Source organism: Corvus cornix, chromosome 1 (genome assembly GCF_000738735.6).
Source record: "Corvus cornix cornix isolate S_Up_H32 chromosome 1, ASM73873v5, whole genome shotgun sequence".
Lineage (NCBI taxonomy): Eukaryota > Metazoa > Chordata > Aves > Passeriformes > Corvidae > Corvus > Corvus cornix.
Genome location: NC_046332.1, coordinates 65,218,543 through 65,240,807, shown reverse-complemented (window position 1 = coordinate 65,240,807; position 22,265 = coordinate 65,218,543). Strand labels below are relative to the sequence as shown.

The following is a 22,265-nucleotide window of genomic DNA, read 5'->3' as shown; positions in this document are numbered from 1 at the left end:
AAATACTTCACTCCTCAAACAAAACTTTAACTAAAACATTCTCCAGAAACAGCATATGTGACATGACACAAAACACATAGGCTTTGAGATGCATAATGAAGATAGAAGAAACCAAGTTGTTGCAAATCTTTATAGTGTGGAGAGTCATAGAGAAATGCATTTTTCCTCTATGATCTTGCAATTACCCGTGACTGCATTTTGATTTTAATGGCTACCTGTTTTTAATTCAGGTTTAAAGAACAGGAATACAAAAAAAAAAATCCACTCTAGTGCTCTTACTGAGGTTCCAATTACCTTTTGAAATATTATCTTAATTGCAGTATTTATTAATCATTTATGAAAGTAGAGGCTTTTTTTATAGACATGATCTTGCATATGCCTTCAGCCCTTGCTTTGTGCTGTATTCCATTACATTTCAAGGCTAAGTAGGGTCAGGACAGGTCAGTGAATGATTATGAGATTATAAGTATATTTTTAGGTGTTACCACAAAGAAGAGTGTTAATGATTAAATATCTTGTTTTCACTCCTGAACATTACAACAGTTACAGGACTGTGAATAGATTGTAAAAGCAAGGCCATAACCACTCAGCCGCTTTGAGTTGTTAAAGACCCAAGAGATTATTTTGAGGCTTTTAAGTTTTGGTGCTAATGGGCTCATTAATCAGACTGAGAAATTCATAATAAAAACCAGTATGTATGAGTAGAAGACAGACAAGTTCAAATGGGATATTAGACACATTTTAATGTTTAGAATGATTGCTTCTGAAAGCTACCGTGAAAGCTGCAAATTATCCATCTCCGCATGTCTTTGAGTTGATGCCTTTATAGGAAGCAATCTTCAGTGAATCAGATGTTATTAGGCTCAACAGAAGGGTAACTGGGTTGAAACAAAACTGAAAGGGATTCCAAGGCAGTTTCCTGCTTTGAGAAACTGTTCAACACAAAGCTGAAAGGAATGGCTGATAACTCTAGAGAGCTGTGCAGCCCTTCAGAGTGACCCAGACAGGTTGGAGAGAGGAACTGTCTGAAATTCAACAAAGGCAAAACAGTGTCTTGCACCTGGGGAATAATAACCCTGTGCACCAGTACAGGCTGGGGACTGACCTGCTGAAAAGCAGCTCTCAGGCCATGAAAAGGACTTGGGGGTCCTGATGCACAGCAAGCTGTCCATGAGCTGGCAGTGAGCTCTTGTGGCGGCCAACAGATGGCCAACAGAATCCTGGAATGCATTAGGAAGAGCCTTGCCAGCAGGTCAAGGGAGGTGATCCTTCCCCTCCACTCACCTCTGGTGAAGCCACACCTGGAGTACTGTGTCCAGTTCTGGGCTTCTCATTACAAGAGAGACAGAGCTCCAGGAGCAAGTCCAGCAGAGGGCTATGAAGAGGATGAATATCTCTGTTATGAGGAAAGGCTGAGGGAGTTGGGCCTGTTCAGCTTTGAGGAAGAGACAGCTGAGAGGGGAACCTCATCAATGTATATAAATACATGAAGGGACAGTGTGATCAAGGCGATGGTGTGGAACAATTGGACAAGAGGCAATGGGCAGAAACTGATTAACAAAAAGTTCCCCAAATATGAAAAAGAACTTCATTACTTTGTGGGTGACTGCATATTGGAACAGGTTGTCCAGAGACCCTGTGGAGTCTCCCTCACTGGAGATATTTAAGAACCATATGGACATAATCCTGTGCAATGTGCTCTAGGATAACCCTGCCTGAGCAGGCAGGTTGGACCGGATGACCTTTCTAACCTTCCCTAAACCTTTCTAACCTTCCCTTCTGTGAACTGCATCCTATGTTATTACACTGGTTCTAAAAGACGTGTTCTCATCCTATCCACCGGAAATCTGTTCCCAAGCTTAATGCTTTAACAGCAAGAAATACTTTTTTTTCTGATTTCCAGTTTTCTTTCAATCAGATTTAATTTATGTGAGTTTCCTGTTACACTTGTTACCCTCCATTTTCCTTGTTTTCCTCTTCTGTGCCTGTAATCAGTGTAAACAAGACAGGGGCTCTATGAGGACATAAATATCCTCACCTTTACATAAATCAACATTATCATAAATCAGCATGTTCTCTACATTATTCTCATACTGAATCCAAAACACAGCACTGCACCAGTTATTAAGAAGAAAATGAGCTCTATCACAGCCAAAAGCAGTACAGTAGGAAAGAACGAAAAGTTGTGCTAGAAGATTAAGAAACTGAGATTGTCATGGTGACTACTTTCCTGAAGTGTTACAATTTAAACCCAGAAAACTGTCATTCTGTTAGCTATGTGAGAAGGGTTGCATTCCTGCTGTGGAAACAGCGCAATTTAAACAGCTGGGGCAGCTCATATTTTCCATACTTGGGAAGTGCTAAGGGTAAATCTTAGACAAGTAAGAGCAAAACCAGACAATCACCAGAGTCAGTACCAGTATGTATCCACACTATACGATACTGTACCATTGTGATAATTTGCACTGTGATTCTGTATTTTTGCCACTTTCAGCCTTTTAAATCCCAAGTGCCTCTGGATGATTCACAGTACTGATCTCTTCTGCTATTTACTTGAAATTGTGCTGTGAACCTATCCAATGACAAATATATCAATCTGGGCCAATTCAAGTCAGAAAACAGAATCATAGAATACTTCAAGTTGAAAAGGACTCTCAGGGATCATTGAGTCCAACTCCCAGCCCTGCACAGGACAATCCCCAAGAGTCACACCATGTACCTAGGAGCATTGTTTAAATGTTTCTTGAACTCTGTCAGGTTTGATGCTGCTACCACTTCCCTGAGGAGATTTATTTTGGGAAAGTAAACAAGCATTAATAAAGACCCCCAAAAAAGGGAAAGAAAAAAAAATAAAAGAAGGAAAAAAAGAAAGATGCAATAATTAATAGCGATTAAATTGGTTTACAGACTACTAGAGTTTTGTTTTTCCTAGATACCATGGTAGGAAGAAAATGTTGTGCATACATTGAGGCCTAATGCCGAGAAGCTCCAGGATTTGTGGGATGCAGGACCTTCCAGGACAGTGTTGGAAGATTGTTTCAGTTGGGGGGAGCAAAATGTGTACATGTCCTCATCCATCTAGCAAATTGCGCCTGTTTTGTGTACAGGTTTAGGCTTCTGGAATCTTACTAGATGTGTGTAGCGGGTTCAGTTTGTAACTGGGCAGAAACACCAATTTAGTGTACTGGTTCTGTTCAAATTATCACTTACTTATCTACCTTCTGTGAGATAAGAGTTAGGAGAAAGCAAAGCAGGCACAAAACTTAAAAGAATATAAAGAAGTTTATTAACAGACCTAAAAGGAAGGAAAAAAAAAAATCATACCACACCTTCAAAACACTTCTCCTCTTTCTCCTACCTCAGGATTTCAGCTCTTCTTGCTTTACTTAATGTCTGCAGGCTTCATCTATTCTGGAGGAAACTTACAGCACTAAAAGGGTTAACCTCACCTGGGCTGTGCAGCTGGAATTCGCTTATCGCTGTTGGTCACATGATCTTTGCTGGGCAGTGGGCAGCTTCAGCTGAATCTTGGCCGCACTGGAGGGGGGGTGTAGAGCCGGGCCGCGCCGCCTGCACAGAGCAGGGCTGTGGGGGGAATGGAACAGGGCCACATGGCTCCAGGATGGCTGTGTCCCAGCCCAGCCTGGCCTGAGCAGGGCCCAGCCCAGCCCCGCTGGGCTGCACAGGCCCTGCTCAGTTACCTGTCCCAAGGCCGGAAGCAAGAGAGAGCTTCCGGGGGTTTGTCCATTCTTAAATGTGGACCACAGAGGCGGTCAAAATTTTAAGTGGCTTAAAAAATTGTCAATATTCAAACTAGCCAGTTGATTGGTTCTGTTAAGTCATAGAGGAAGCTGTAAGCACCTCTTTGCAAGAAAATCCCTTCTGGGACTATGCTTGCTAACCCATGTGAAAAAGAATATGTGCAGGATGTGAGACAAGATCCTTCACCAATACAAGAAAAAATATTAATCATTCTGACATAGCTTGAAAGTTTTTAGCCAGTTTATCATTAATAAACCAACATGGCAGCAAATGTCTGTGAGCAACTAGTTGTGAGCTACGCTTAGATTGTGGAATCCCAGAATGCTGCATCATATTGACAATGAATGACAGTATAGTATGGCTAATTCTGTAGCCTCATATCCTAAAACTCAATTATTATTGTTATTATTTTTTTAAATTAATTTAAAAGTTGCAAGTAAAAAAAGAAAATATTTAGATTTTGAAAGTCTAACTTAGTCATCTAGAAGTCTCATACGAAGATTTCAGTATGCTGTGTGAGATGGTACCCACAGTTGCAGTCTCTTCTATCCTTAACATGCTGTCTGCTCTCCCCAAAAAGCAGCAGTTTCTTATTTCTCTTCCCACTGACAAAGTTCAGAGGAGCATACACAGATATGTAGGATCTCTTCCACCGTCCTTTGAACACCCCAGCCTTTATAGCCCTTTTGTAATGATTATATTGGGCTGGCATCTGGTGCTGGAAGAAACGTAGATCCTTGGATTACCTAGGTCAGCTAGAGCTCACTCTCAGATAAAATCTGAGATTTGGTTGGAGATTCAGGATCCGAGGTTCAGGTTTCCAGATAGAATCTGGGATTTGGCAGGAGAACCAGACTATAAGGCTATTAATAAATAGTGGTCCTTTGTCTAATGGGAGTTCACAAACCTGAAAAGCCCATTCTTCTTAGGGAAGAAATTACACAATGTTATAAAGGGGATGTAGTATTATATGATACACAGCTGATATGGAAAATCAGGCATAAAAACAAGAGGTTTGAATTCAGTGTAACACAGCAGCAATAATTCCAGACTGAAATATCTTGGGAATTGACCAATATCAAAATTTGCTTTCATGTCTTATCACTTCAGAAAGTATACTACCAATATGATTTAATATGAAAATCAGATGCACTATTTATTCATTTATTTAAATCTTCTCATGAAAACCTCAATTCTAAACTAAAAGTAGTATGAGCTTAAAATATTATGGACGTTAGTGATGTACTAAGTGAAAGCCTAGTATATGGGTATCTTAGTTTTGGCATTAGTTTATTTGGTTTAAATTTTTTAATTGTTAAGATCACAGCGTCCAAATCGCAAAAACATAAAACATTTTAAATAAGACCCATACGTCCAAAACCAGAAAACCTGCTAAGCATTTTACTTCCTTGGCATTTCTGGTGTAGCAGGTTCTGAATAGCACTCTCAGAATATGACATTCTTTGTCAACATATGAAATTATTTAATATTTTTGAGGTTCTTCATTATAAATGATATATGCTGATTAGTGAAATCAATGACATAAACATCAATGAAAACTAGCTTTTGCTAGATAATTTGAGATAATTTGATAATTTGATTCCATGTGGAATAATGATCATTACAAGTTAAGATTAAAAAAATCTAATTCAATTGTGTTGGTGACATCATTATAAAGATATGTGGTATTAAATTTCATTTGCTAATAATTTAATTTTATTAGAGCCTTTATGTTTATATGATGCACACCCTATTAAATACTTGGGCAATTGCTTATCTGCCTTTAAATATAGACGTGTTTTGTTTACATGGCTCTACTGTTCTGATGCTTCATGCTTATTTAATGCTAACCCTGTGTACTGCTGAAAAGCTTTACAAGTGAAACATCTCTGCCATTGAAATGCTATGACTCCACAGCAATGGTTGCTGCATGGTCACTTGGAGAAAGTGGAAGAGCAGTCAAGTGACACAGCTTTGTCCAAGCAGGTTCAGAGACTTTCATACTTTCTACTGTAGGTTACATTTTCTGAATTAAAAGCAAAAATCCACTACTCCACTTATTTAAAACATGGAAAGGCTATGCAAGTGATGCATGCAGAAGGGGCCCAGTGCATCTAGTGAGACTTATGAAATAGTGAAGACCAGATCTACAAATCCTCTTAAGTATTTGAGTCAAAAATTACAGGTCCTGGAGACTCATACACCTCTGTCCCATAATCTTCGGCACACTTTAAGGTTCAGTACCCTTGTTCTCCTAATAAAGTTTTATGTGCCCATGAGGACCTAGGCATTCCTGAAAGCACTTCACTAGAACAGGATGAGAGGAAATGGCCTCTGCTTGTGCCAAGGGAAAAAGACACTGAATATTAGGAAAAATTTCTTCCCTGAAAGGGTGGTCATAGTGTGGAATCACCATCCCTGAAAGTACTCAAAAAACATCCAGATGTGGTATGTGGTACTTGGACATGGTTTAGTGCTGAAGATGCCAGTGTTAGGTTAATGGTTGAACTAGATGATCTTAAGTCTTTTCCAGCCTTAATGATTCTCTAATTCTGTAACTGTGTAGCTCAGTTCCTATCTTGCACCTTAATTTCAGGAGAATTTAAATTTTATTAAATGTATCATGGAAAGATGTCACAGATATCTGTTGTATCCTGTAGAACAGTTAGCCATTGAAATATGCTTTGCTGCTCCAAATGAAATTAACTTCAAGAAATTAAAATGTTATCTAGGAAGATTTAACATTCATTAGTCTGTTCAGGAAATGCTAATGAGTTGAAGGAGAGAATTTTTAGCTCTGAAGATCAAAAACCTGGATTTTATAGATATATAATCAGAATTATATCTATGACACTTATATTATATATATATGTATATATATGGCATATTTATTACATATATGGTATATTTATAATATATATGGCATATTATATGTATAAAACATAATATATATTTGTTACGTTCTGCAGTACTCATGCCTGAGTAACATGAAATTAATGTAAGTCCAGATGTTTAGTAGAAGAGATTTGAGCTCATATGTTTTGTCTGAAAACTTTGTTTGATTCTACTTTAAGTCAATGTTCAATCAGTACAGAGGCTGGAGTAAGTTCTCTTTAAGCATATATGCAAATGAAAAACATTAAAAGATGACCAAAAAGACCTTAATCAAACCTAAAATTATTGTTCTGAAGTTAGAGCTCCTGCTTTGAATGCTATTCTTAATTAATTGAGTTCTGTGAGTTCCTGAAATGTGTTCCACCACCACAATGCTTCTCTATAGTACTGGGTCTTTGGATTAATATGCTATTGCAGAGTTTGATGTTGGTTCCTATTAAGAAGTAGAGTTATATTTTTTTTCATAATGGGATTTAATCTCAGTTGAACCACGCTTAATTAAACTTTGTCTTATAAATCATTTTATTGAGAAGTGCAATGAAATTTTGTGAATTTTATGACTTTTTAATTAAAATGAATTAAGCCAGCTTGTGGTTAAGTGCCTGCCTACAAACTAGTTCCCTTACATTTCCAAGATAATCTACAATGTTCTGGACACACAATTTAAACTTTATCAGGAGGTAATAGTTTAAAACCTCATTCCAGAGAAATCTACATTTTTAGGGTCCTATTGACATTTAATCTAGTGATTTTGAAAATAACCGAGTCCTGTTTTGATCCAATTATCAATTATGTTAAGGTAATTTAACAGCATGGTTAATGTAGTCCATGACCATATATATATACCTTTGATTTTCTGTTGTGTCAGCATCCTATATATGTAGAGTTAAAAAGTAACTGATTGAAAATTAAGTTTTACCTATCAAAGCATTCACATTCATAATAAAAAGCATAATTTTTAACTATATCTGATTTATTCCATCTGCACTTACGTATTTTATCTGTAATTACATTACACATTTCAAGGATCTACTGTCTCATGATTTTGTCATGTCTATGTCTGCATTATTCATCTCTGCTACCTTATATAAAATAGTACGCAGTTAATTTTTAATAAATATGCTTAAGCAGTAAATTTCAAAAAATATGAAGTTGGAGAATTAAAATAAGAGTTTCCTTCTATTGCATCAGGCAGGGAAGGACAGCATGTCACATACTAGAGCCGGAGTATAATTCTGATGTTGCAAGTCTTGCGCATTTTTTTCCTGTATTTGTTATGTCTTAGCAATACTATGTTAGTTCTATTTCAGTTTCCAATGACCAGTCAGTCCTTCTCCTGGTGCAGACCCAAACAAGCAATTACAGATAGTATTGATTTGGATTTTGATAGCTGAATTCAGCTAAAAACTGAATTTAGTGGGTGTAGCAGTGGTATTATCCACTTCCCTCAATTTCGATATTCTTACACTTAAGTCCTTGATTAACGTTTTGTCATTCTTTCCCCACTTCTCGTCTTAGAACATCTATCCAAAACAGAATAATGAAATTCATTACTATCTATTAGATGTTGTAACTTACTGCTCCCTCTATTACTTCTTACATTTTTGGTTTATATAAAAATTTTGTTCTTTTTTCTTGTGCCTCCAGTCTTCAACTACTTCACTTTCGTCTTATAATTGTCTGTGGATCAAGAATATGAAAACACATTTACAATTTCTCCACAGATATGAAGCACCCTACAAGAAATGTTTGGAAAAAAATATCTGTAGAACTGTGATTCTGCTGTGTCCTGTTGATGTAGAGTAGGTAGTTCAGGGAGTGCTTAATTCAGTCAGTAGGATTCAGACAGCTAAATGCAACACTTTTTTTGTTGTTTATGTTTTATGTCGTTTATAAAATAATTTTATAAAACCAATTTAGTTTATAAAACCTATTTTATTAGTCCTGGTTCTGTCCAGGACAAGGTTAATTTTTTGCAGGAGTGGGGCATAGCAAGGACATGGAAGTTGGTCTGTAAAACCTTATGTCATTGCCAGGAGTGTAGGGGAAAGGTCTCTTCCAAGGGGGAGCAGTTCCTTCCAGTCAAGTAAATGTGACAGAGGGATCCATCTGGTGTTGTCTATTGGGGATGGGGGGGTTGGTGTGGGGGCTGTGGTTCTGTGTGAATCGTTTCCTTTCTTGTAGTATTGTTGCTGTTGCTGTTTGTTTCCTTACCTCATTGCTTTTTCCTGTAAATTTTTCCTATCTCAACCTGTGACCTGTACCTTTTGTGCCTCCAGTTTTCCTCTCCAGCCCACCACAGGGAGGAGGGGTGAGGGAAAAAGCAGGCGAGCAAGAGAGTGTCATGTGGTTTGGAGAGTCTTGGTGGGAGCACTGAACTGGGGAGTACCATTCCTAAACCACAACAGTATTAGTTTTCAATACTGTGGGATTTTAATTGCTGTAAACATTTTGCATGATAACTGGATATTAACAATCTGTTCTAAACAAGGTCAAAAAATAATCCTTAATTCATGGTGCTATCTTCTCCTCATATGTGTAGACAGAAATCTAGATATTCATAATATAACTACGTATGACTGACAAGTTATTTAAGAAATAGATCAGACAGTGAAAATATCCAGGAAAATGTAGTATGTGCATGTAAAGACTTACAATATATTTAATGTGCTCAACTACAACTGAGTTTATAAAAAATTCAAACAACCGCCTTTACTAATTCTGACAATTTTTAATTACAGTATTATCATATAATCTTCATTTTTTTTTCGGAATATATTTATATATGAATTGCAACTATGGCTGTTGAACTCTAATCGTTTATGTTTCGTTTTTCTCATGAGCTGCAAGGGTATGGCAGAGCATACCCATATCTAGGTATGGCAGATATAGACTAATCTTATGGCTTATTAGCTTTAACAGTTATTTTTTATTTTCTTGCTGGATCTGAAATTACTGGATTACTGGATATTACTGGATCTGAAATACCTTTTTCTTCACAGGAGAATATAATGGAAGTTATAAGAAATCAAGAATTTTTACTTCTACCAGCCGAAGAACTCCATAAACTTCTTGCCAGTGATGATGTGAATGTTCCTGATGAAGAGACCATTTTCCATGCCTTAATGATGTGGGTGAAGTATGATATGCAGAGGCGATGCAATGACCTAAGTATGCTGCTTGCTTATATCAGATTACCACTCCTTCCACCTCAGGTATTTTTAGAATTATGCAATCATCATCATCATAACAACAAGATCGTCATCATTATTGTGTTCTTGTGAAAACTCTCATCAGTTTATAATCTGCAACTTCTGAATACTCTGTGTGTTTAAAAGCAAACCTGTTCAGAATCAGAAAAAATGGGTGGTAGCCTTTCACCCTGAGTGATCTCTCTTGAGGATTGGGCCAACACATACACAAGAAGGGCAGAGTTGTGAAACTGAAGAGGAGTAACTGCAGATTTCATAACATGCTAAGGATAACAGGCAGAATAATAAATATTCTCAGTAAAAAACCCAGCAAAATCTAAACAGAACAAACAAACCAACAACAAAAAACCACATGGGGCTTATGACAGATACCAGGCTGAGGATGAGTCAACAGTATGAATTAAGAGAACTCTATATTGTTCAACAACACAAAAAATTCTGTCACCAGGCCATATGAAGTTATTATTCCTGTAATAGCTGGTGCTGCTAAGGCTGCACCTGCACTTTTGTTTCCAGTTTTGTACTCCACAATTTGATAGGCATAGGAGAAAATTGGAGAAGGTCCAGGGGTGGGCTACCAAGATGGTATGACAGCTAGGAAAGGAGAAGCAGAAGAAGTGGGCTTGTTCAGTCTAGTGAAAAGAAGACTAAGCGATGACCTAATAGCAACTCAAGGCCTGAAGGTAAGATCATGGAACCACATTCTTGAGCGCACCACAAAATGTAAGAAGAGGCAAACATTCCAACTTGCAGCATGGGCAGTTCAGTTTGGACATTGGCTTGGGGAGGAATCACTTGGAATGCAATGAACAAATGTAGCAGTTTTTTCAAAGGCTAAGTGATCTTCTTCATTGAAGGTTTTCCTGAATTAGCTAGACCAGATCACTAAATCCAGTGTTGGCAGAAGCCCTGATGTGACTTGACCTAGGTGACCACTGGAAGTCAGCTGGATCTCCTTTCTTATGAATGCTTCTATGAATCTGTGATTCAGGCTTCAGCTCCTGATTTTTTTTTTTTTTCCCCAGAGAACTAAGTAGCAATTTTTTTCCATAATTCCATACAACTGATCATTCTCCTTTCACTTAGTGTACTGGGTCTGCATGGAGTGAAGTTAACTTTCTTCATGGCAGCTGATAAGGTGCTGTGCTTTGCACTTACTGATAAAACAGGTGAAAGTAACCCATCTTGTTAACAGATCCCTTGGGGCAGATTAGAGTGAAACAACACTGAATGACTGGTGTTTTTAAACATACATGCGTAGGCTTTATTGTAGAACAATTTGGTTGTACAGGAAAACAGGCATATAGCTATTTACAATATAAAAGCATAAAAATGTCACTTAAGAAAATGTATAAGAAAGAGAAGGAAGGGATAAGATTAGAAAAATTTCACCACCTCAAGATGAGACTTGTTTTGATGTCTGTTGAAGTGATGGTCACCACATACTGATCAAATGAAAATTTCAGACTGGATCACCAGCTGACAGAGGAAATCCCAGGAAATCCACAGGACAAAAAAGCTACTTGGTTTATATTCTCTCTGGTAGGAAAGCCCAGGTACCTCCCTGGGAGTGGGGAATTTCAACTGGATGATGTAATGTTGTGGATCATGGGACACTTCGGGAGTCTTTGGCACCTTCTAAGATACACCTGCCTATTACATCAATGAATTTGAGTCCCTTAAGACCCATTATGGCCCATCAGCAGAGCTCAATACCTTCAGGCTACATGTGGATGCCCCAGTAGTTCGGAAAAGGGGAGTTATCACAGCTGAGGCACTTGAGTAGAGACAGTAATGTGCATGGAAGGATTTGCCTCTGTCCTTACCTGGTTCAACACCCAGCTATAGCCTGAGGTGTCAGCTGTGCTTGCTCTCTGCACCTCGGAGGTTACTTTGCACAGGTCAGCTTGTTCCTGATTTTTTGAGCCGCCAGCATTCCAGTCTCTCTTCCAGTATCACTTGAGGAGTGCTCCCTTTACCTTATCTCAAGTTCCCCTCACAGTCCGAATTCCAGACAGTAGGCATATTTGGGGAGAGATGGAGAGATGGGTTTCCATGGTCCCAGATGAACAGCTGCATCTTTGCAGTTTTCTACTGTGGGCAAAAGTCCTCCAATGATTTTAGCAATTTAAGCCATTAACCATTTCAGTCTATTACACAGTGCTGGTAACACATGTGTTTTGGCTATTGCTGAGCTGCACTTATGTAGCAAGGGGGTAGGTGACTAGTGAGTTGGGTACATGAAAAGAAAAAAGTTTAAAAACTGTTTATAAGGAGATTTAGAAAGAAATATTTTATAGTGATATACTGGCAATTCTTTTGAACTTTCTGTTCTATTTAATATGGAAATTAAGTCATACATACTGGTGCTGGTCTGTACTTGAGAACTGCTTCATAAATATATCAACTATAATGCTAAAAAAGCAAGGTGTTTTTTGAAATTAGAAATAAGATATAACAAAATTTCAGCAAAAAATTATTGAGACCTGAAAGTGAAAATTTACTTTTTATTACCAAAAGGGGATTTTTTTCTTGCTGTGGTTTATACTTAAATATATATCAAATAAAACCCTCTATCATTTTCATTGCACTGGAAATTAACTGAAGAGCTCTCTGGAAAGAAGCCAGGTCAAAATTAGCAGCTAATCATTGGACCTTTGAAAAAAACCCGATTTATATTCCTTACTTTTAAATTCTTTTGAAAAATATGAACTCATAGACTACAGAGATTATTAACAGATTGGAAAGATTGTACTGAGATCCTCTTAAAATGAAGCTTTAAATTTGTATCCTGGGTTTTCATGATACCTCATTTCACTCTCAAGGTGCAGTAATTATATTGGCAATGTAGTCAGACTTAAGTACTACAATATCAAACAATGGGATTCATAATCCAGTAGATGAATTTAGGAGAAGTCAAGCCAGTATTAACACGTTAAAAGGAAACTATAATGAAGCTGAAAATGAAATAATAGAACCTGCAATGTTGCCATAGAAACTTTTTTGCTTCTTTGATTTGCCTGGAACCATCTTCTGAATTAAAACAGTTCATATTTCTTCATTCAAGTCAAAAAGCAAATATTGGTAGCTTGGCCAATATAAGAAATTATTTCACATTATAATAAGTAGTTACATAGGTAATAGGCAATATAATAGCTAATATAATAATAAGAATACTTTCCAATAGGTGTTCCAGACATTTTATGTTGATCCATACAGGAAACATAATTTATGCTCGTTTTTGTTCTTAAGGGATTTGTAGAGAGTAAAAATTTGGTGGCACTCCTAAAGCTTATTAATGCTGAAGTATTTAGATTATTTAATTGAATTGTTAATTTACAAGCTTATTATGAATTTTTTTCACTGTAACTTTTAATAGCATTCTGTACAGAGAGTAAGTTAAACAAGTTAAGAAACAAGCAAAAACTATATTTAAAATGACATTTAGTCAGTTGTTAAAAAATTATGAGAAGCTACTTTTGTGGCTAAGTGGTGGTACTCTTGCCCTCAATTTTCAGCAGTATTTTTGAATGAATTTTAAATTAAACCCTTTTAATATTAAAAAATCCCAAAAAATTAGTACATGTAAAACAAAACAAAAACACTACAGACAGTTTATATACAGGTGTGTGTGTGTATGTATATATACATATATATGTCTTTTTTTTTTTATATGATATGATAAACATATACATAGTCACAGCATCAAAATGACAGGATGCCTGAGGTTGGAAGGGACCTCTGGATAACCTCTGGTCCAACACTTCTGCTCAAGCAGAGATAACCTGGAGCCATTTGCACAGGACTGTATCTAAATAGTTTTAAGTAATTCCAAGGATTGTGCCAGTGCTTAGTCACCCTAACAGTATAAAAATGTTTCCTGATGTTCAGCAGAAACGTCCTGTGTTTCAGTTTGTGCCCATTGACTCTGGTCCCCTGGGCACCACTGAAAAGAGCCGTGGTGTCTCTTTTATGCAGCCTCTCTTCATGTCTTTATGAACATTGGTAAGATTTCCCAAAGGTTCTGCTTTTCTGGGATGAACTGACCCAGCTCTCTCAGCCTTTCCTCATAGGAGAAGTGCTGCAGTCCCTTCATTATCTTTGTGAGCCTTCACTGTATTCTCTACAGTATGTTCATGTCTCTCTTGCACTGAGGAGTCCAGAATTGGACACAGCTCTCCTGGTTTGACCTCACCAGTGCTGAGGCTGGGGGAAGAATCACTTTCCTTGACTTACTGACAATACTTTATCTAATGCAGCTCCAGATACCACCTGTCTTCTTTGAGGCAAGGGCACAGTGCTGGCTCCTGTTCTGCTAAGCTACTTTCCAGCTGGGTGGCCCCCAGCATCTATTAGTGCATGAATGTACGTTACACATACACATGGGCATACACACATATATATATGAATTTATTTAATTCTTTCATAGTAGAATGTAGTTAGGAACCTTTTCCTTAGAAGTGAAAATCTATAGTCTTGGAAAGATATATCCGTTAAGGTATGATTAGAGAATAGCTAAAGGTGTTCTCACCTTAATCTCTGATGACGTGATACAGTGATTGCTATTCCCACCCCTCAGGGAGCAAAACAGTTCATCTAAATCCTCACTAACTGGATATAGACAAAAGTCTAACCTTGCAGCTGAAGCTGAAATATTAACTTCTGGCCATGAAGGCACATGGTGTAGAAGAGATTGAATCTATTCCACTGAATTCTCCTTATCTTTCTCTCCACCTTTCTCAAAACACAATAGTTTATTCTGTGTTTGTATCTCCTGTTCCCTGACTCAAGCTGTGCTGTGAAGCATTCGATGCAATGCAGCTGTGTATTTGAGCCTCTGCCTATTTTGATTACTAATGATGTAATCATGTTTACTAAGATGAAAAGCTGGTTGCTGCTGTTTGTCTGTACACAATGTAATGTATCTGTTAATGTTGATACTACAGCATGAGCCAAGAATTCTGCAGCTTCTATTGGGCAAAACATTATTTTTATGGTGTTTTTTAAGAGTCTGAGAAATTGCTGATGGTACTTGGGCTGCTGAAGGAAATTACAAGCAAGAGTTAGAAGTTAACACGATACTGAGTACCTAGAATAGCATGACAGTAAAGATGAGGATGTGATACTGTTTTAGTGTTTTTCAGATGTGCATGATAAAAAGAGCACAAATATTTCATGGTAGAAATGCTTAAATTAAAGCTAACTTGTATTTCAGAAGTGTGCTGGGTTTATAAAGGCTGTTATTTGCATCCACTTGTAACAGTAGGAGAGTTAAAAAATATCATAGAGTAAAGCAGAGATATTACTGTCTTTTCCTCTGCAATACTTTTAATGATATCACTTTCAGAGGCTTGCAATTCACATCAGTAGGATAATGCATAGTCTTTGAGTATTAAATACATTGTGGCTCAGATCCAGTGAACCTGTTATAGGCATCTAAATTAGATTTCTTGCCCAGGAGCAGAAACAATGCAGTCCTTATAAAATGAAGTAAATACCATGTAAGCCACTGGAGAGAAAGTAAACAGATCCACATGAGTTGTCCTCTTATTTATACAGAGTTGCTGTAGGTAACTTGTAGGAAGCACTGAGCCTCTAAATCCCCTTAGAATTCACACATTACATCTGACTGTACATGATCTGAAAAATATATATGAATTTGCATGTAATAATTGAATCGAAACCCTTTAAATCTTAGATAACTGACACGATGAGGTAAACTTGTAAATTCCTTCCACAGCTCAGCTGGCATTTGGCAAGGAGTTATTTCTTTGTACTGCTAAAAAAACCCCAATTAACCAGGCAGTTGTCAGACAGGTTCATTAAGTTCTGACCTTTTCAATATATATTGAGCTAGAGGAAACAAGTGAATGTTTCTTTGCTTAGCAAAAATGGAGGGTATCATTCTATGTCAGTCAATCTTTAAATTTGTCTTTGAGAGCAGTGTGATTGATAATATTAAATGAGAAGCTTTTTCAGTTCTCTGACTGTCTCCAGCGTCACTAAACAAGTGCAGCTAATAAGAACTCACACCTGAGTAGAGTTCCAGGCTTTTAAGATTGGTTCCTACCAATTGGTCTGGGGTAAATCCTAAGTATGTGTGTAAACTCAGTCATCCTCTACACCATTTTGTGAATTCTTTCAATCATTTCTAAATAATTGCATACCAGGAAATTATAACTTGAATCTGAAAAGACTGAAGGTATGATTCAGTTTCTTACTCACCTATGTGTAGAGACTTCTCCACATCTCCACATCAGCTAGATTCCTAACCTCTCACTATAGTGATGCCTTTTCCTGGTCTTAGAATCAAGAGTCATACACGGTTAGAAGGGGAAAAGGGATTTTACCTTGGTATTTTTTTTAAGGATCTTTAGGTGCACACATCCAGGTCAAATGCACCGAAATGCACCCCGCCAAATGCACACCCCCAAAAGATTGGGTATAACATTATAGGTCTTACTAATTAGCATATCTATCAAAGATTCCCCAATGAGAGGCTCAAGTGAGCCCCCTGCCCCAAGGAGCCTTCCCCTGCATGGTTCTGTCTTAGTTTACAGAATATGTTCTGGAGAGGACCTTGGGGTCTGGGGCACACTGATCCCTAGCTACGAAGCTTCTAAAATGTTTAGTCTCTCAGCTTGGCAAACAAGTCCAAGAATGTAGGGAAAAAGCACTAGGAATACAGAAGTTGTAAAAAAAGGTATGACGGGGTATAAAAGAAAAGGCAAAAAATGTTCATGGCATCAATAGGCAATGAAGATCTAGTGCCCTTCCCAACGCTTAGGAGCAAACATGTGTGCTGATTTGAGAAGTTCCATGGATTATCGTGCTGCCTGGTTCCAAGCAATTTTTCTGGAAACATTTCCTCATAAATCCAGGGCTATATTTACTGGCTCTGTGTGGATTCTTAAACACCTTGTGGCATCTCAAATGGTGCTAAATGCTTGGTTTTGTGCAAGTGGATTAAGCATCACTCGATTTGAACGCCAACCTCTATCAGAATAATATAAATCAGGGAATGTGAAGAAATTTAACAATATTTTTAAAGTAATATTTATGTTAATTTCAAGTAAATAAAAATTAATTACCTTAAGAATTAATAACTTCTCAGTCCACAAAAAATGAATTTTGATCAAGCTTCTAGGATGATCTCCATATTCCTCTATTAACTTACCAATGTAGGAGAAATTTGGGCTTGAAATTTCAGTTGCCTGTATAATGACAATTAGTGGAGTATAGCCAGTAGAAACACAATAAGCTGTTACTTTCAAAATTTTCTTATATAGATCATAGAGTAAAGCTAACTTTTTGACTTTTTTTATAGCAGCTTCTCTGGCAGTGGATGTAGCTTGTCAGCTGATACTTTACCTGAACAAAGATATGATACTTCAATGCAGTGTGCAAGATACAATCCAAAGGATTTCTTTTTTATGCCTTTTAGATAGTTCTAGAATTGTCCAAAAGTCCTGTCAATATGGCTGGGATTTTTTTGTGTAGATAAATGACATGTGAACATTTGTAAACATGTAAACAAGTGAAAGTGATAACTGCTTAACATAGTTATGTGTGACATTCTTTTCCAAATGCATTTTATTATCAGTAAAGTTTAGTAAATACCAGTAAATACCAGTAAATGCTTTGAAGCTCTTACGAGGTGCTTTTCAAATAAAAGGTTGTCTCAACATAATACTCTTTCTTTATCCAACACACAGGCAACTTACCTGACTTTTTATTCAGTGTCTCATGATATACTGAGCATATGGTTCACTACTAAACATTTTAGGGTAAAATTATTTAGTGGAAGAGTGGATTTTCATTAATTAAATCACTTCTTCATGTGGTCATAAAATTATTGGGGAATGATAATGATGCATAGAAAATAAAGACCTTGCCCCTCTTAAACTAATTCTGTGTTGTGAAATACTTAGAACAATAGTTTCATAAAAATGCTGTACTTCTGTTGCTTATTCTATGCATTTTTTGTGAAACGCTTATGAGAATATATGTTTCATATATGTCCCCACTAGAATGTATACACTGTGTCCATGTGAAAACAGATATTTATGGATAAACTAGATTATATTAACTGTTAAATCAATTAGAAGCTCTGGTCATGTAAATAAGGGGATATCTTCCCTTGACCTTTGAAATAGCGCCATACTTAAATGAGTAATACATTTGAGCTACATTCGCATAAAATGATGTCTTCAGTTTTGAGAAGACATGTTTTGCCTTTTGCTTATGTTTTTACAAGGTCATATGATCTATAGTCATTATTTGGCAGGTTTATATCTTTTTCTCTCTTACTGACTGTCAGCTTGTAGATTATTGTTGTGGGTTGACCCTGGCTGGGTGCCAGGTGCCTACTAAAGCCACCCTACCCTCCTCTCCACAACTGGACAGGGGAGAGAAACTACTGTGAAAGGCTCATGAACTGAGCTTTGCTGCTAGTTTTTGGTGTTCCATAAATCATGCCTCCAGAGGTCAGGCAACCATAAGTTATTGAAAGTAATGAGGCCAAAGATCAATTTCAACAATTGTTAACAACAGGTAGTTTTAAAAGCAAAAACCATTATTGCTAATGATGTCACTGAAATCTGTCACTCTTAAGTAAAGAAGGAAGGAAAAGAGAGGTCTAAGAGACGGGTTAGACTTACCCTCCATAATGTTAAGTCCTTATTTTTTGTAGTGTAGTGCTGTTTTCTGCATGCTTCCTTCTCCCTTAGATTGATTCAACATAGTAGACAAGCACAAAATTATAAACATTTTCTCTTCTAATTCTGGTTGAGTCATCCACATTTCAGAGATTGTGTATGTCTTCAAAGAATTCATCATATTTAATATTTGTAACATTTAAACATTAAATATATCTGGAAAAGGTACTTAAATACAGTTCCCCTTCTGTCATGTTTTCTTACCCATCTTTTTTGTCTACTTCTAAGACTGAAGATCATATTTGCATCAGGAGAACATTATTTATGGGAAAAAATGCTTCTTTTATGTTCCATTTCTCTGTACTTATTCTCATATACGAGTTTATGAAAATTACATCAATTTTGGTAGACTACAGCTAGCTGCAGTTAATAGGTAACTACAGTAAAAAATAAAAAGCCAGTAATTTTTAAATATGGGCTATTAGTTCTTATTGACTGAATAATGTTTGTATTCCATTTGTTCCATCTGTCGTGCTTTTACCTAATCTCCTATTTATCACTTTCAGAAAAAAAAAAAAAAAAATAAATTCAGAAGAGCTTCAAATAAAGAAATATGCCTTCAAACAAAAGGACACTAGCCAGTAAGAACATTTTGTGAAAGGCCAACCTTTTTATTGCTTCTAGTGTTGGGGTATTTTTTATATTTTCTCTTTTTTTTTTTTTTTAATGTGATTGGGTTTCTTTAAGTTTTTGTTTCACTTCCTTTTGAATGCAATTTGACCTCTTGAATGCAATTTGACCGTTTCTTATTTCTTATGTAGTATTTTAACAATATTGCAAAATATACATGGCTCTCAGAATTATGAACTTAGTTTTTTCCTCAAGGAGTAAAGAAGAAAAAGTACAAGGTACTCTAAGAGACATTGATCTTGCCTAACTTTATCTAGAAACTTAACATTTAATTTAAGAAGAGATTTATCTTGAAATAAAGATGTTTTTTCTTCTTTTTCTGGAGAGTGAGCGTACTTTGATGAAGTAAAATGTAGATCTGTGCATCAGTAGAATTTTGTAGCTAGCTTGCATCTTAGATTTTGCCCTCATTTCAGCCCCTCTGTAAAATACGTAGATTGATAAAATTGTTGTGAAAAGATATCACTGGAGGCAGAAGCTGGGGTGGGAGGGTTTAAAACAATTGCTGTTTTCCTAAAGTGAATAACATTTGAATCAGTAATACATCAGGTTGATAAGTCAATTGGTCAAATTAGTACCAGTTTCAAAGACAGACCTGGTTGTACAAGGAGTCCAACAAAAGTCAGTATATGTGCCAAAAAAGTGTGGGCATATTTACAAATTAAGCTATAATTTTAACAGTGTCATAAAAGATAACATGGGTCCACTTACAGAAAATAATACTGAAGATTATAATAAATGGGTTTGTTAAATCATAAGCTTTGAAGAAGAGTTAATGTTGTGAAAGTGATTTCAATACCATTTAATTACTTGCCACAGATGCTACCAATGAATGCTCCAATTCCATTACTTAGTTTATTCGAGAGGAAGGGGGAAAAAGTCAGTTTCTTTATTTCTGTATCAAATGTACAGCCTCAGAGAATGTGTGTGTACATGGTTGATTGTTTCTTTAATACATTCTTTAGTGTAATCTAGTGATAAGTTAAGGAAAACAAACTTCAACTATGCTATACTCTTTTATTGGTTTGGTTTTTGTACCCTGACGTGGGGGAGGAATAGGGAGGACTTGTTTATAACTGAAGGGTAGAAAGCCAGTTTAAAATTTTTTCTGAATATTAAATAATTTTTAGTGTGTTGGGGAAAAGGAATTACAAATCAATTAAATACTGAACACATTTCTGCTGCCAGTACTATGACCATCAAAAATGCAAGCTTAGGAGATGTCAGAATTCAGATTTCAGGCAGAAAACATAATTAGATTTTTCTTCCAAAATTGCAGTCTGAGACTAATCACTATTGCTGCTACGTGACTGATGTCTTTGCAATATATTATCACCTGCATGCATACAGAGATCACAGACCTGTAGTCAGACTAATGAAAGTATGTGGTGTCTAAGCAGTAAATCCTAATGTAGACTATTCATAATAGAAATTATTAGCTGTATGTTTCAAGGAAGAGCTGGTCTAGAGTTTCTTAAAGATCGTTAAGTCTGCTGCATCTTATTGCTGAGGAGAAAATAATCTTTGTCTGAGAATACAGAAATCTAAGGGATTTAGTGTAGTCTTTCTTCTTGAGTTGGTTGAGCAGCTGGCTTGACTAACACATCATGAATAATTTAGTCCATAAGCAACACAAATATTGAATTTCATATACTGAGTATTTGTCTTACTACAGAAAAATGCCTGGAAATCTCTGAGCTGAAAAAACTTTCCTGAAATCATTAATTAAACATGAACAAGAAAAAAGAATTTAAAACAGATCCAGAATGTTCAATGAGCTGAAAGAAGATGGTAGAAAAGAAAATGAGACATGCTAAATTTGAGGTATTATTAATTGCAGATATTTTTCATTATTTTATTTCTAAGACAAAATATTGGAATGGTTGTTTTAAAAGCTAACAAAACCTCAAAATGATAAATTAGAAATAAGATTATTTTAAAAAATTAATGTAAGGCTCCTGATTACAAGTCAAATGAGCAAAGCAGATGATTATGTTGGCTTTAGCTCAATACATTCAATTCCTAGCAAAACCAAAAATGTCTTTTAGTAATATTGCTAAGGTTCATATGGGTAAAATGGGATTTAGAAATGGAGTTGAAACTTCAGCTACATACAGGATCAGTTTGAAACCTTGTATTCTCTATGTTTAGAAGTTCCCAAAAAAAGTTAACAACTTTTGTAGTTTTTTTACTGTTTAAAACCTAAAGGGGAGACTGAGGGAATATTTAGGTGTTTTCATTTACTTTAGATAAAATCTACTTGCAAATCAGGATCTGTATAATAAATGACACTATTGATAGTACCTCAGAGTGCAAAAATTGGCAGAAAATAATTTTATGACTGCAGTACATTTTATTTTCAAGATATAGTAATTTAAAAGCAAGTTAAGTGAGAAATATATTTGCAGTAAATTCACAATTTTACAGTTCTTGACGTTGTACCTTCTGGTATGCAAAATGAAGGGATTTTTTGTGTACAAAACTGCCCCAATTTTTAAATTAATGCATAATTAATGTCTTTTTATAAAGACATTATATGCATAAAAAATGTCTTTTTATGAGGACCATTCAAAATTTTAATGTTCTCTGATTGTAATTCTTAAAGATTGTAATAATGTATGGTTAATCAATAGCCCAAAATACTTTCTCACATAAACAGTGCAAACATGATGCTCTTCTCATTCCTGTTCTCAGGATTTTTTTCATGAGTACTTAATTTTGTATGTATAAAAATAAAATTTGTTGTATATTTTTCCTTATTTGAAAGTATTACTGATGACTGAAATAACTTGCTGATTTTACTTTTCTTTAGTTTCTTTTACTTTATTTTACTGAATAGCTAATAATACTACTACTGGAAACCACTTAAATTTCTAATGCGGGCATGTAAATGAATACCTTGCATTGTCAAGAAAGTCAGAATGCTCTGTTGCTAAAATCTGTTCAAGAATAAATGTTAAGCAGGATATTTATTTAACATTGAAATAGCAAAAATTAAAGTGATATTGAAAGTAGCAAACCATACCTTAATTCTATTTCCCAGTACCTT

General features: G+C 36.1%; 1 protein-coding gene across 2 annotated transcripts in view; it reads left to right on the top strand.

Moving 5' to 3' along the window:
- Positions 1 to 22,265, top strand: part of KLHL1 (kelch like family member 1) — a 196,699-nt gene that overhangs the window by 113,338 nt on the left and 61,096 nt on the right. For both annotated transcript variants that reach the window (XM_039560154.1, XM_039559587.1), the window contains exon 5: positions 9,660 to 9,872. In XM_039560154.1, coding sequence (XP_039416088.1) covers positions 9,660 to 9,872 — 213 coding nt within the window. The remainder of the gene's footprint in view (positions 1 to 9,659; positions 9,873 to 22,265) is intronic.